This window comes from Athene noctua, chromosome 1, assembly GCF_965140245.1.
Source record: "Athene noctua chromosome 1, bAthNoc1.hap1.1, whole genome shotgun sequence".
In the NCBI taxonomy this organism is placed as follows: domain Eukaryota; kingdom Metazoa; phylum Chordata; class Aves; order Strigiformes; family Strigidae; genus Athene; species Athene noctua.
The window spans coordinates 40,237,705-40,250,449 of record NC_134037.1 but is presented as its reverse complement, the minus strand read 5'-3'; the positions used below and the strand labels follow the sequence as shown (position 1 = coordinate 40,250,449).

The following is a 12,745-nucleotide window of genomic DNA, read 5'->3' as shown; positions in this document are numbered from 1 at the left end:
AGTAAATGTGATTTCACTTGCATAGTTGTAAACCCACTGTGGTATAATCTTAAGAGATCTTGTGTGGCAGCTTAATGAACTCATCAGCCCTGTCACAGCAGGAATGCTACACTGAGTCATGCTGACTCTGCTATGAATACTAATACTGGGTACTAGTGGCTTCTGCATTCCCTATTTCTTAGCTTTGATTCATTAAAGATGACATTGTATCTCAGCCACTTCATTATGAGAGGATAGCTAAGGCTGTCATGTAGACCATGTTTTGCATGTTCCGATTTAATCTGTTGAATATTTTTTTTTCAGAAGTGTCAGTTTTACTAACTGAAATGTAATCTTACCCAGAAAGCAAGCCCAGAGTCATCTATTCTAGGATGTCTGGAACTGATTATTCTGCAATTTTTGATTGCACCCTCTTTGTCTTGCTTTGTCATTGGCAGGTACTGGAACACAATCTTTGAGATGTTCCAAAGAGCTCAGGCCTCTCAGATAACTTTTTTTTTTAAGCAGTTGCTCATTTATGCAGACTAAATAGCTATTAATATTGTAAAATATTGATTCACATTACAGTTGAAAACTGATTTTAATTTTTTTGCTTTACTCTTCTGGACGAAGTACCTGTAGGTTGGAATTTAAGTGGTTTTGTTCTTCTGAATTACTGAAAACTTTAAAATTGACTAGTAATGAACCTAGACCTCTGACTCCACAAGAGAAAGACAGCTAACTTTTTTTCTTTGGTCAGGATTATTAATATCATCAAGTATATTTCAGTCTTTTCTTTCAGAATAGCATTTTGGTAACTTAAGTAAGCTTCAAGTTTGTCTGCTTTACTGCTGGCACGAGTCCAGGTATGATGACGTGTTACAGCATTGGAATTCTGCTTGCTTTTTTTTCCTTTTTTTTTTTTTTTTTCTTTTTTTTCTCTTTTAAATGGTTGCCAAACACCATGGCAGACATGCATAAATTGAGAACTGGAGTGACTTTGTGAAAATACTGAAATTTCCATTAATGTTTCATCTGGTAATGAGAAAACCTTTGAGCCTGTTTTAAGAGTTGTTTGGTTTTTATTTATTTAAACTAAATCTGCAGGATTAAGGTGGTAGTCATTTTAAATTGTATGGTCTCACAGGTAGTACAGAACTTTCTAATTATTGCAGGTGAGACCACATCAAGAATACTGCATCCAGTTCTGGGCTTTTCTGTTTAAGGGAGAGGGGCTTAGCAGAGGGCTGCCAGGACTCCAGGGATCTAGAGCACATCTCTGTGGAGAGAGATTGAGGGAACTGGGCCTCTCTCATCTGGCAAAGAAGAGGCTGAAGGGAACTCTTAATAGTGGCCTACAACTACTTGAAGGGGAGTTACAGAGCAGAGCCAACATTTTCTTGGAAATGAGAGTTGATTATAATGAAGGGTAATAACAAAAGATTGCAGCTTCAGGGGTTGATTGAACTTGAGGAAAAAATCATTTCAGTTGGACAGTAGGGCAGTACTGGAGCAGATCCCCAATGCGAGTTAGTGGCCTCTCCATTCCTGGAGATTTTTCAAGACCTTACTAGATATAGCCATGACTGCCCTGATCTCGTGTTGGGTATAATATTGTTCTGAGCAGGAGGCTGGACAGGATGACCTTCTTTCCACCCAGGCCTTTTGAGAGGATGTGTAACAGTGCCTCCCTGCTACTTAAGCTTCTTCCTCATCTGCGAAACTCTTCTGGCCTACAGCAAGTTAACGTGGGAACTCATAAGAAGTAGTAGAGGGACGAGGCTGGAAGAACTGCTGCAGTTCAGAATAGCTAGGAAAATGTGAATATCAAATACCTCAAGATGCAGCATCAAACTGGCACTTTAAATGTCACATAAACCTCAGGAATACATGCCACCAACAAACAATCCTGCTTTATCAAGTCTCACTGGCAGTGTAGATTCTCTGCGTTCTGGCATATGCCATATATTCAGTATAGTACACTGTATATTTAGTAGTATATACAGTACACTTTACATTTTGTTTTATACCTAAGTATTATTTCTGAATACAGCATAAGTTATCTAGCAAAAATACTGTAACTTATGAAAATCTACACTTCTGCGTTAACAAGAGATGATCAAGGTAGGGTCATATGTTGCCTGCAACATGCCTCAAGGTGAGTAGGCATGTCAATTTGGCAGGCAAACAAACCTGTAGTATTACCAAAAATACAGTAAGTCAAATTTGACATCCTTGTGAGGTCTGACTCTCAGATATAAAAGCAAATTGACTTGAATTTCTGTTCTGAACTACTTTGCAGTGTGCCTTAGAACATGGATTTGCTATTAGTATTGCTACTTTAATATTACTATACAATACAGCATTGGTTTAATCCTTCCCATATTAAAGTATAGATTACCCTGCTGGATAATTGTAATTTCACTGTATTGTGATCTGTAATGTAACTGGATAACAAAAATGCATTGAAGAATAAGCTAATAGAAGGTAAAAGTTTGCCAACAGTTGCTTATTTCAAGCCTAGCTGTGAGACATCCACTTAGTGTGCAGTAATGAGATACCACACTACTGCATTTTTAATATACTGTTACACTCTTTCAGAACGTATTTTGGCTTACCTCAGCTTGTGCAGTCAGTCTCAAGTAGAGCTCTCCCAAGAAATCAATTACAAAAATACCTAGATGCGGTTTCTTGGTGCCTTTTTTAACAAGCGTTGTAAAATAAACTTGTGAAGATTGGGCTGTGCTTGCTCAAAGCATTTTACTTCCTACATACTGACCCATAGTAAAGCATCTGGACTCTGTGTTTGCTGTTCAGTGTGGACCAGATGAACCCATGACCCTGTTATGTGTGCAATGAATCTAGGAACAACGGTGAGCTACTGGTTAGTAAATAGGCAGTTGTTGAGCTCAGACTATTCTAACTGCAGTATAAAAATGTAATAGGCCAAACTGGTTAGTTTTCACAGGTTTTTATAGCTTATAGCTGTTTTTTATGTAGGAAAGTCAGTCATTCTAGAAGCCAATGAAGCATCTTTAAACAGTTGTCTGAGAAACCAAAGTTGGAACAGAACCAACCGACCTGCTTATGCTGTCAATCATTCATACTCCCCATACCAAGTGTTAACAGAGCTGTTTGTTTCTGCATGGTATGCTTGCTCTATCACAAGTGCAGGAAAAGCCTTCAAAGAGGAAACACTTGTCTCAAGTACAGGAACCACAACCTGTCACCTCTTAGAATACACTTGTGGCAATAGGGATGCCATGGATTGTATCCTGAAGTAACATAACACTGTATTTGCAAGCTGCTCTCTGCTTGAGTACCCTGGCTTTAGTGCTAGTTTTGTGAAAGGTTCTAGGGCTGATGGGTAGATCACAACAGCTCACTTTGGCTGAACAGTAAGCTGAATTCTATTTACTTTTCATGACTGCTTTATGACTACTTTGGTCTAGAAAATACTTGCAACTAAGCAGAATTATCTTGAGATTCTCTTTAGTATCTGAGTATGCTCTGTTAATAGCTCATTGATTTAAATAAGCTTCAACTGTGCCTGTTTACTGTACTTGTATGTGAGCACTGAGATTCATTGGGACTCACTCTTCCCATGTATGCTTTTACTTGGTGAAAGTCTTGAATCTGTGTGCTGTTAGGCCCAGGAGCTTGCATTTAAGATTTTCAATGTTCTTGGGGATGTTAGCTGTTCATAAACTTCAAAGTCATTTACCTGCTTTTGGTCTTACTCTCACACTGCTAAGCCAAATGCAAGAGAGAACTAGTACAGTGGTGAGTTGAGCTTCTAAAGAAGTGGTTCTTGGCTTTATCCTGGGGTAGTAAAAGGTAGGAGACCTTCCTTTCTACCCTTACAGGCCACTACTTGGTTCTCTCTATTACGGTTTAAGAAAAGAAAACCAGCTGTATAAAACAGAAGTGATCAATACTACCAGTGTTTGAACATCTTGCTGATTAGCTATTAAGGAGCTTATCAAATACGTGAAACTTACATACTGGTTCAGTTTTGAATAGAGCTATTAAACAGAATGAGCTTTGTCATGTAACAATAAATTCTTGAATATTGGAAAATCCAAGTGCAGAAATTATGTTTAACCTAGACATGTCACTTAGAGAATAAACATGGCTAATGAACGTGTTCAATCTGTCAGTTCTACTAATTGGTCTGTTTCTTTATTCTGCTGTCATTTTGATGGACAATGACTAGACCTCTTGGGAGAGGGTGAGTAATATTTTTGATTTTTTTAAGGCTTTTGAATGTTAAGACTCCTTATTAAAACTCCAACTTTTTGGAGTTTAGTGATTGTGGTCTCTCTCCGTGTTCCCCTTACTTTTCCTGTTTGATCTTCATTATATGATTACATACAGATAATCTGGCTGCACTTTCCGGTGTTACCTCTGAGCCACAGATTTCAGATCCATTTGCCCCAGAGCCTAGTGCAACTACTACTGCAACTACTGAAACTACAACTACTTCAGCTGCTGTTGCTACAACTACAACTATTACTGCTGCCCCTGCTGAAGTGGATCTTTTTGGAGGTTAGTTTGGTTGCTCTAGTGTTCTATGTCTGCTCATAGGGTAGATGAAGAAATACTGGTTTCAGCTATTATAACAAGGCTTCTAATTTAACCAACTGTGCCAGAGATGCCTGTGTGTTGGATGTTGGATGGAACAGGAAATGTAAACTGTCCCGCTACATCTTTTGTTTGCTGTGCTTTTAGCTAATAGATTCCTCTGCATATATGTGAAAATGGAAAACTGTATACACTTAAGACTGAATTACCTTATGGTTGAATAGTGAAGAACATTAGTTTTCCAGCCCACACCGGGGTAAGCAGGTATTCTTTCTACATTATTCAATAACTATGCACTGTACTGCAATTTCTGGGAAAAGCAGTTGTGCTTTCATAGTTGAAGAGGATGGACGTGGCAGCTTCCTGCCCCTTCATTACATGCTGTGTTTGAGTTGTTTTATGTTTCTTTTGGATCTTTCCAGTAAATACAGTATTGAGTCAGCTGAAATTACTATATTTCAGTATTCTTGAGTCTAGGTTTTATTTCACATATCATTAACAGTAAATTAAAGTGGCAGTGAATTTGTACTAAAAGCCAGCTATACAACTAATGTATAGGAAACATACTCTTACACTTCAGTTGTACTCTTTCAGTCTCAAATGTTAGATGCTAACCTCTTGAGTAAGAATAAATTTCTCCCTGTATGTTGTCAGTTTTCTTGTCACTCCTGTGGAGCAGAAGCCTTCTCAACAGCATGTCGGAAATTACTATTTCTTTTCAACACTATACCAGCCCAGGTTAATGGAGAAATGTTCTGATTTACAAACTATTAACATGTTTAAGATCACCTAACCACTGTATCTTTCTAGTTTTTTCTTCCTCTGATGCGTACTTCCAGCATGACAGGGGATGTTAGGAATTAGTAATAACTTACTTGCTATCAAAACTGAATTCCGGTATGTTCTCTGCGGGATGTGTTTATTGCTTCTAGTGTCAGGAGTGCTGAAGAGGTCTCTTACATAAACAGTTTCACTACAAAGGTGTTTCCTAAAGACTGAAAGTTACCAGTTAGAAGTTTTGTTTAAGACTGATTTCAACAGACAGCTCCAAGATATCTCCAATAAAACTAATGAGAAGCTGTAAGAAAGGAGTACAACTGCTACCTGCTCCTTAACTCCTCCTTTTACAACAATGGATAATAGTCTAGGTGCCACAGGATCAGGCAGTTCAGAAGCAATTTTAAGGTAGTCATGGGCAGTGGTTCTGAACATCACTAGGAGCAAGAGGGAGTCTGATGTTGGTTTCTCTCAGAAGCCTGTTGCAAAAGCCAAGGCCTGTGCTCATCAACACCCCTGCAGATGCACAGCGTGTGAAACTTCTGATGTGTAGACGCTGGGGTGTAGCCAATCTTGGATACAGCACTTTGAAATTGCATTATTCATTTAGCATATATACATGACTTTAAAAAAAATAAATGATTGTTAAACGTCTAGAAATCACTGTAAACTTGCAGTAGGATTGGAAAAACACCTACCCTTGCCTATTCTTCCAGTACTATAGCAGCAAGATGTACCCTTCACTTTTTTATTTTCTTCCTACCTTTTCCACTATTCTGTACCTGGAAAAATGGCTTCTACCAAATCATGTGTCTACTTCCATGTTTATGAAGTGGCAAAGAGCTGGATGCTTTTAGTTTCTAGAGATTTAATTGATCATTAGATTGCTTAGTGGCATATGTTAAGAAGTGGAGCTGCTTTCATCCTCCAGTGGTGGAAAGAATTTTACTTTTGTAGTATCCAGACTTCCGTGACTTGATTTCTTCTTTTAAAGAGAATGTATTTTGTTGCTCAAATATAAATCTCCAGTGGATTGTATATTAGATAAATACTGACATTTTCCTGGAACACTTCAGGCTTTATTATTTACAATAGCAGAAAACATCTAGTTCTCAAGAAGAAAAACCTCTGAACACACTCAGCAGTGAAGGTAGTTTCACAGTGCCTTCAAGACACCTCCAGGCCAGACCCTTTTAAGATCTTGCAGTCTATTTTGAACTTCTGTCTCTCTACTCATGGGGGCTTTTTGTTTCTTTTTTGTTTTGGTTTGTTTTTTTTTCTGAAGCCTGTGCTGTCATGTGCCATACTAACATTTGTTGTTACTTTAAGATATACAGTTCAGGAAACGGTGGGGTTTGGGTACACACTGTTGCTCTCTGAACTTTTGTGGTGCTAGGCATGCTTACATTTAAGATTAACAAGTAGGTATTTGACCTTTGAGTTCTTCTAGAGATACAGTCTCCAAGGTCACCTTAACTTTTTACAGCTTGCCACTTCTTAGTTGCTTTACACAGTTCTTTGAGGTGAGGTGCAGTAAGGGAAGGTACAGGAGCAGTGATCTGAAGGGAAGGAATGTGAAGAGTCTTCAAGGAGTGCCTGGGTAGGGAAAGGAAGCTGAGAGCTGCAGGACAAAGGCAGCCAAGTTGATGGAAGAAGCAGAAGAGGAGACTTCGCAGCAATGAGTGTTGACTGTTGTTGTCCTGCACTGTACTGCTGGTACTTAAGCTGATAGGAGCCTGCATGCTGCCTATGACTGGGCTTTGTCTTTAAGAGGAAAAACAGCTCTGCATTATGTCTTCATCTCTAACACAGTCTTGGAAAGCAGATGAGAAATGCAGAATTGATCCAGCACAGCCTTTTGTAAGAATTCAGTCTGATTAACAAGTAAGATTTCAGTTACCTGGGTCAACTTGAAGGATTCCTTATCTTGTTTCTAAGATAAACAAGAGGAGGCTGTTTTCAAAGTGCAGCTGGAATCATTCCTGACATGGAGAAATGCAAAGGTAGAAGAAAGACAGAATATCTTGAAATGCCATGTATCTCAATAATAGATATTTGGAGACAGTATTTTTGGATACTAGTAACATGCTCTTGAATTCTGTTCTATTGTGATTACACTGTAAGCGGTGCAAGTAACAAGTCATGGCAGACATTGAGCAAATATCAGTTATTAGGCATTCAGATGACATGAATCATAAACAGGGAGGTGAACTATGCTTTTCCCTTTAAAGAAACTAAAAGCAAAGTGATCAAGACTTTTTGGCACTTGACAGCTAATGAATGTCCCTTATGCTGGGACATGGTAGTATAGCAAACCAGTGCTTATTTTAAAAAACAAGCAGAAAAAAAAAAATAAATCCCATCATTCTTACGATTCTTTCCCAGCACTGAGCCTAGTGGTATATTTCTTATTAACTGAGGTGAGGTTCTCCATGTCAAAAAGTTATGAGGTGTGACTGAAAAGGAAAAAAATATGGAGAGAAAAAATTTCTTTTCACCTGTACACTTTAGTTCTATGATCTTTTCTATACTTGTGACTTCCCATAGGGTTGTTTCATATGTTCCATAATACGTTATATGGTTGTAAGTCAGCTGTATCATAATGTGTGAGTAATTTTTGTCGTGTATTGATGCCATGGCATCAAATAAAGCCTGAATTTATTAAATTAAACAGGTGATTCTTCAGGAACATTATTTTGCTGCAGACAAGATGTATTGAAGCACTACTTCAGTGTTTCAGAACTTAAAAATGTCCTTGTTTGCACACCATTTCAATAAGAACTACTTTTATTTAACAATTTAAGTGTTGCACAGTATATAATACATACCTATCGCTTCTAACAGTGTGAACCTGTAAAGGTTTTCAGCAACACCTTTTAAGTTTCCAGGCTCTCTATAAACCCAAGTGAGGATCATGTGCTACTTGATTCTAGAAATCAAAAGCTAGATTCACTTTTTGAAGCAGAAGTTGCACAAATTTAAGGCAGCGGCATAAATTGGGTAAATGTAGTAACTGCTTTAAAGGGAGATCTTTTCACAGTGCTGGATATGCAAATGTAGGGTTACTATACCAATACAGAGGAACAAAAAAAACCCTAGTTGTCTAATTTTTTTATCTAATAAAATATGCAGTACTTAATTGTATCCATTTCTGCATGTCATGCTAGATTTTAGCAGACGGCATCTGTGCAGGTGCAGCAGAGCCTTTTGACAGGCTTCAGAGAACTTGCTGAGTATTAGCTTCAAAACAAGGGTTTGTTGTTTGGGGGGTTTTTTTAACTGTTGAGTTGTAGGGCCACCTGTTCAGATTGGTTTGTCTCTGTGCTCATATACGTTTCTTGAACTTCTCAGATTAAGTAATATTTTAAAGTTCTTAATACGGCATTTTTCCTTTAGATTTCACTACGAACTTAGGTGTTTATTCCACCTGCCATTTAACCCAAGTATGATGCTAAAGAAAATGATAATATTTGGCAACAACGTTATTCAAAAGCGGCAATAAATAATAAAGCTGGTGCCAAGCAAGCTGTTCCCTTCCATCTACAGGCTGGAAGGAATTTGTGTCCACGCGAATTTCTATGGGTGTTGCACACAGAACTTCAGTAGTCTACATCTGGACAGGAACAGGTGTTACTCTGAGGCTGAGGTGGTCCTAGCATAGAACTAGTGACTAACTATGCATTCTGCAATCCCACTTCAGATGAAATCTGGAGTCTGTCCTTTCATGCTGGGAAGTAGGGTTGACCGACTTCTATGTCTGACTTCCACTGTTCTGAAAGACCCCAGGGTGACCCTCCATCTGAAAGCTGACCCTATAGAGCAAAAGTCAACACATGACCGTATGCATAGCATATTCTCAAGTAATACAATTCAAAACTTCTCAGTTCTGTGTTGAATTTCTGGTACATGATGTATGCCAGTGTCTGGTATACGTAAAATACTGTGATGTTTGACTTTTTTTTACTTGGACAACTGCCATCCAGTTTTGTTGTTGAACCCTGTTATGTGAAAAAAAAATAGAATTACATTTGAAATGGCTTACTAGCAGGTCTTTCTTTGCTACTAACTCATTTTAATTCTATTGTACAAGACTATTTGGCTTTCATCCCTTCTGTTGAAGTTTCAATGCATGTTTTTTTGAGCTTTTTAGATTAACTGGCACAAACTTGTTTTTAAAATGGTTGTTTTCATTTTAAAATTGACACTGAAGCTAAAGCATGTTAAACTCTTTTCTGTACTAGTTTGACAGTGCAATTGCAGTATTCCCCAACAGACTTTTGGTTTTTTAACTTGCTAACTTTGTAGCAGTAGAAAAATGGCATTTAAGAGCATCTTGAAGTATTTAATCTTAATTGCGGGGTGTTTTTGTAAAGAAAATGCTTGCCTATGAGGATAGTCCAAATGGCACTGTCCATTAGGACTACTTCATGGAATTAAGAGCTCCAGATGGTGGTTTAAGCCTAGGAATAATGCTATAAAAGTTCATAGTTGGAAATTTAAACATACCACTTACCAAGTGGCAAACAAAAAAGCAGTCAAGGAAAACTCATGAGCAAGTTGTTCCAAAACCCTAAACCAGTTGTTTTCCCTGACTTGGCTGGTTGGCCTAGAGGTGATCCTAAAAGAAGAAGAGGCAAACTATGACTGGCTAGTAATTAAGATGAATATTCTTGATCTGTCAGAAGCAGGCTGAGTAAAGATAACCTATGCATCAGATTATGGCTTCAGAAAGATCCAATACTGTTAAGAACAAGTAAGTTCAATTTCTTGGATGTTACATGACTAACTTGGCTCAAAAACTAGAAACTGTAGATGCAGACCTCTGCCAGTGTAATTGGATTGTTATTCATAATGGTGCTTAAATTTGCAAAGCCCTATGCAAGTAAATTCACAGTTGCAGATTAATCACGTGTATTACAGGCTTTGAGCATGCAAGTTTTTAATGTCGTTATTAACACCAACTTACTGCCATACCTCTGCTCTTTCTTCATTCGTTAATTTTGGGTAGTACATAAGCATGCTGCTCTGAACCCTTATACAATGAGAATAATGCCGCCTTTTACACTCACTGTACTTCCTGCTGTCAACCTAAGAAGGTCCATCTCAAACCCTGTCTAGAACCTGCTTGTGTGGGGTTGGGGGAGAGACAAAGCATTTTGTGCTGCATGACTTGTCTTCCTGTCAGAGTAACAACATTCATGTTGTATAAGGGGATCTACCTGTGCAATTTAACTTGGTTCTTTTACTATATTTTTCTTCTCTTTATCCTTTTTCCTTTTAATTTCTGTTCTTAAACTGCACCCAAGATGCCTTTGCAGCTTCTCCTGGGGAAGCCCCTGCAGCAGCTGAAGGGGCAGCAGCACCAGCTACCCCAACCCCTGTAGCAGCAGCTCTTGATGCATGTTCAGGAAATGGTGGGTTTTATGTCATTAGATAGTCTCTTCTTTTGCTGTTTTTTTGTTTAAACTACATGGCAGTGTGTTTTTCTGGAATTTTCATGTTTGCAATTGGTCAAAACAAACCTTAGACTGAAGAGCATGCTTAACAAAACTGCCTGTTTCTGAGTCCCAGTAACTTTGTGCTTATTTGGTAGTGCTAATAAACAATTCTGTCAATGCTGTTTTGTAAGCAGTAACCTGCTAAACTGGATATTCTTTTGTTGTATTTCTGTCTTTTTTTTGGCCTTGTCAAACAGCCTTTGAAAGTTCTCCCCTTTAGTAACTTGACTGCTCAGTCTTTCAGATTGTCTTTATTTTGGAAAAACATAACATGTCTGGATAAGTAAGCTAGATGTTAGAGCGACATCCTCAGTGTGCGTGTGTGTGTTTGCAGTATGTGCATTGCCTGTAGTTGCTTTGTTCTTTATTTCCTCCTTCACTGATCCTAAGTATGCATACACATGTATTTCCCCTCTCCTTTTTACAAGACCCCTTTGCCCCATCTGAAGGTAGTGCAGAGGCTGCTCCTGAGCTGGACCTCTTTGCTATGAAGCCAACAGAGACTGCTGTTCCTGTAGTTACCCCTACAACTAGTGCAGCCACTCCAGTTCCTGCAACAACTCCTTCTCCAGCTGCTGCTGTTGCTGCTGCTGCTACTGCTACTACAGCTACTGCCACTACCACTACTGCCACCACTTCTGCTACCACCACCACCTCCGCTCCTCCTGCTCTAGATATCTTTGGTGGTAATTTTGTTTTTAACTCTTTGATTCTGATGGATTGATCTGTAAGGAGTTCAGAACAAACAGATCCTTGTTGCATGCATGCTGTGTGCTAGGCTTTCAAACCAGAGAGCCTATTAACTCCAAATATGATGTGCAAAACTTGAAAGTTCTGCTTTCAGTCCTGCCTTTCAAAAATGAGTTAAAGACATGTTGTGTTCTTGGCCTTAGATTTATTTGAATCTGTTCCTGATGTACCTGCAGCACCTAAACCAGATGCTACTCCTAGCATAGATCTCTTTGGTACAGGTAAAGAGAGAATTCTTCCAATACTCTGCTGCTGTGGTGCTGTGTAATGGTGTAAGCTGTCTTGAGTGATACTTACTTCTCGGTTTTTTCTTTCACTTCTGGAAGATGCATTTTCATCTCCACCTCATGGAGCTTCTCCTGTGCCTGAGAGTTCTCTCACTGCTGACCTCTTATCTGGTGAGTGCTTGTTTTCACAGGCCATCCTTCAGACTTCCTGGGTTTGTTGTTTTTTTCCAAGAGTAAATAAATAAATAAATAATAAATACTTACTGCCAGTTTACATCTTTAAGCTGAAATACTAAGTTGTGGGTTTGATGCTTTGGTCACAAGATGTGTAGTTGCTGAAGATCCAAACCGTGAAGTGGCTGACACTGAAGTTGAGTAAGTGATGTGGTGGCTGAGTAAATACTCTAAGCATAAGAAAACCATTAATGAGCAATGCTTTCTTTAAAGTCCTGTGGGTTTCAGTTGCTGTGTGAGAAATGTAACATTTCCTGTTTGCAGTTTTGAAGATTGCTACCTTAATTTACCAACCCTATGGTTCTAACTTGTTGAGCCCATGTGGCTTTGAAATATTTAGCTATCATTGTTGCCTTGCTGATACTAAATATTATTTATCCTATGCTTACTGCAGTGGATGCATTTGCAGCCCCCTCTCCTCTACCCACTGCCTCTCCAGCAAAGGTGGATTCTTCAGGTGTGATTGACCTATTTGGTGGTGGGTATTTTTCTTTCCTCACCACTTCAGAGTTTAATCACTTCATTTCAATTACCTTTGCGCTTTGCTAAAGCTGCGGGTTTCCCCTTCTCACAGCTTTTCTGTGTAGCGTTGCTGCTCAGACTAACATGTCCAGTTCTTTGTATTGCACAATAATGAACTGCAAGTAAGCTATCAGTACGGTCATTCTGTTGTCGTGACACTTGCCATTGTGCCTT

General features: G+C 38.8%; 1 protein-coding gene across 1 annotated transcript in view; it reads left to right on the top strand.

The window, feature by feature from the left end:
• The window catches only part of SNAP91 (synaptosome associated protein 91), a 73,368-nt gene that overhangs the window by 39,713 nt on the left and 20,910 nt on the right, over nt 1-12,745 (top strand). Inside the window, exons 15-21 of the mRNA XM_074895970.1 lie at nt 4,196-4,210; nt 4,357-4,527; nt 10,647-10,754; nt 11,267-11,524; nt 11,732-11,809; nt 11,915-11,986; nt 12,444-12,527. Of these exons, the coding sequence (XP_074752071.1) occupies nt 4,196-4,210; nt 4,357-4,527; nt 10,647-10,754; nt 11,267-11,524; nt 11,732-11,809; nt 11,915-11,986; nt 12,444-12,527 (786 nt within the window). The remainder of the gene's footprint in view (nt 1-4,195; nt 4,211-4,356; nt 4,528-10,646; nt 10,755-11,266; nt 11,525-11,731; nt 11,810-11,914; nt 11,987-12,443; nt 12,528-12,745) is intronic.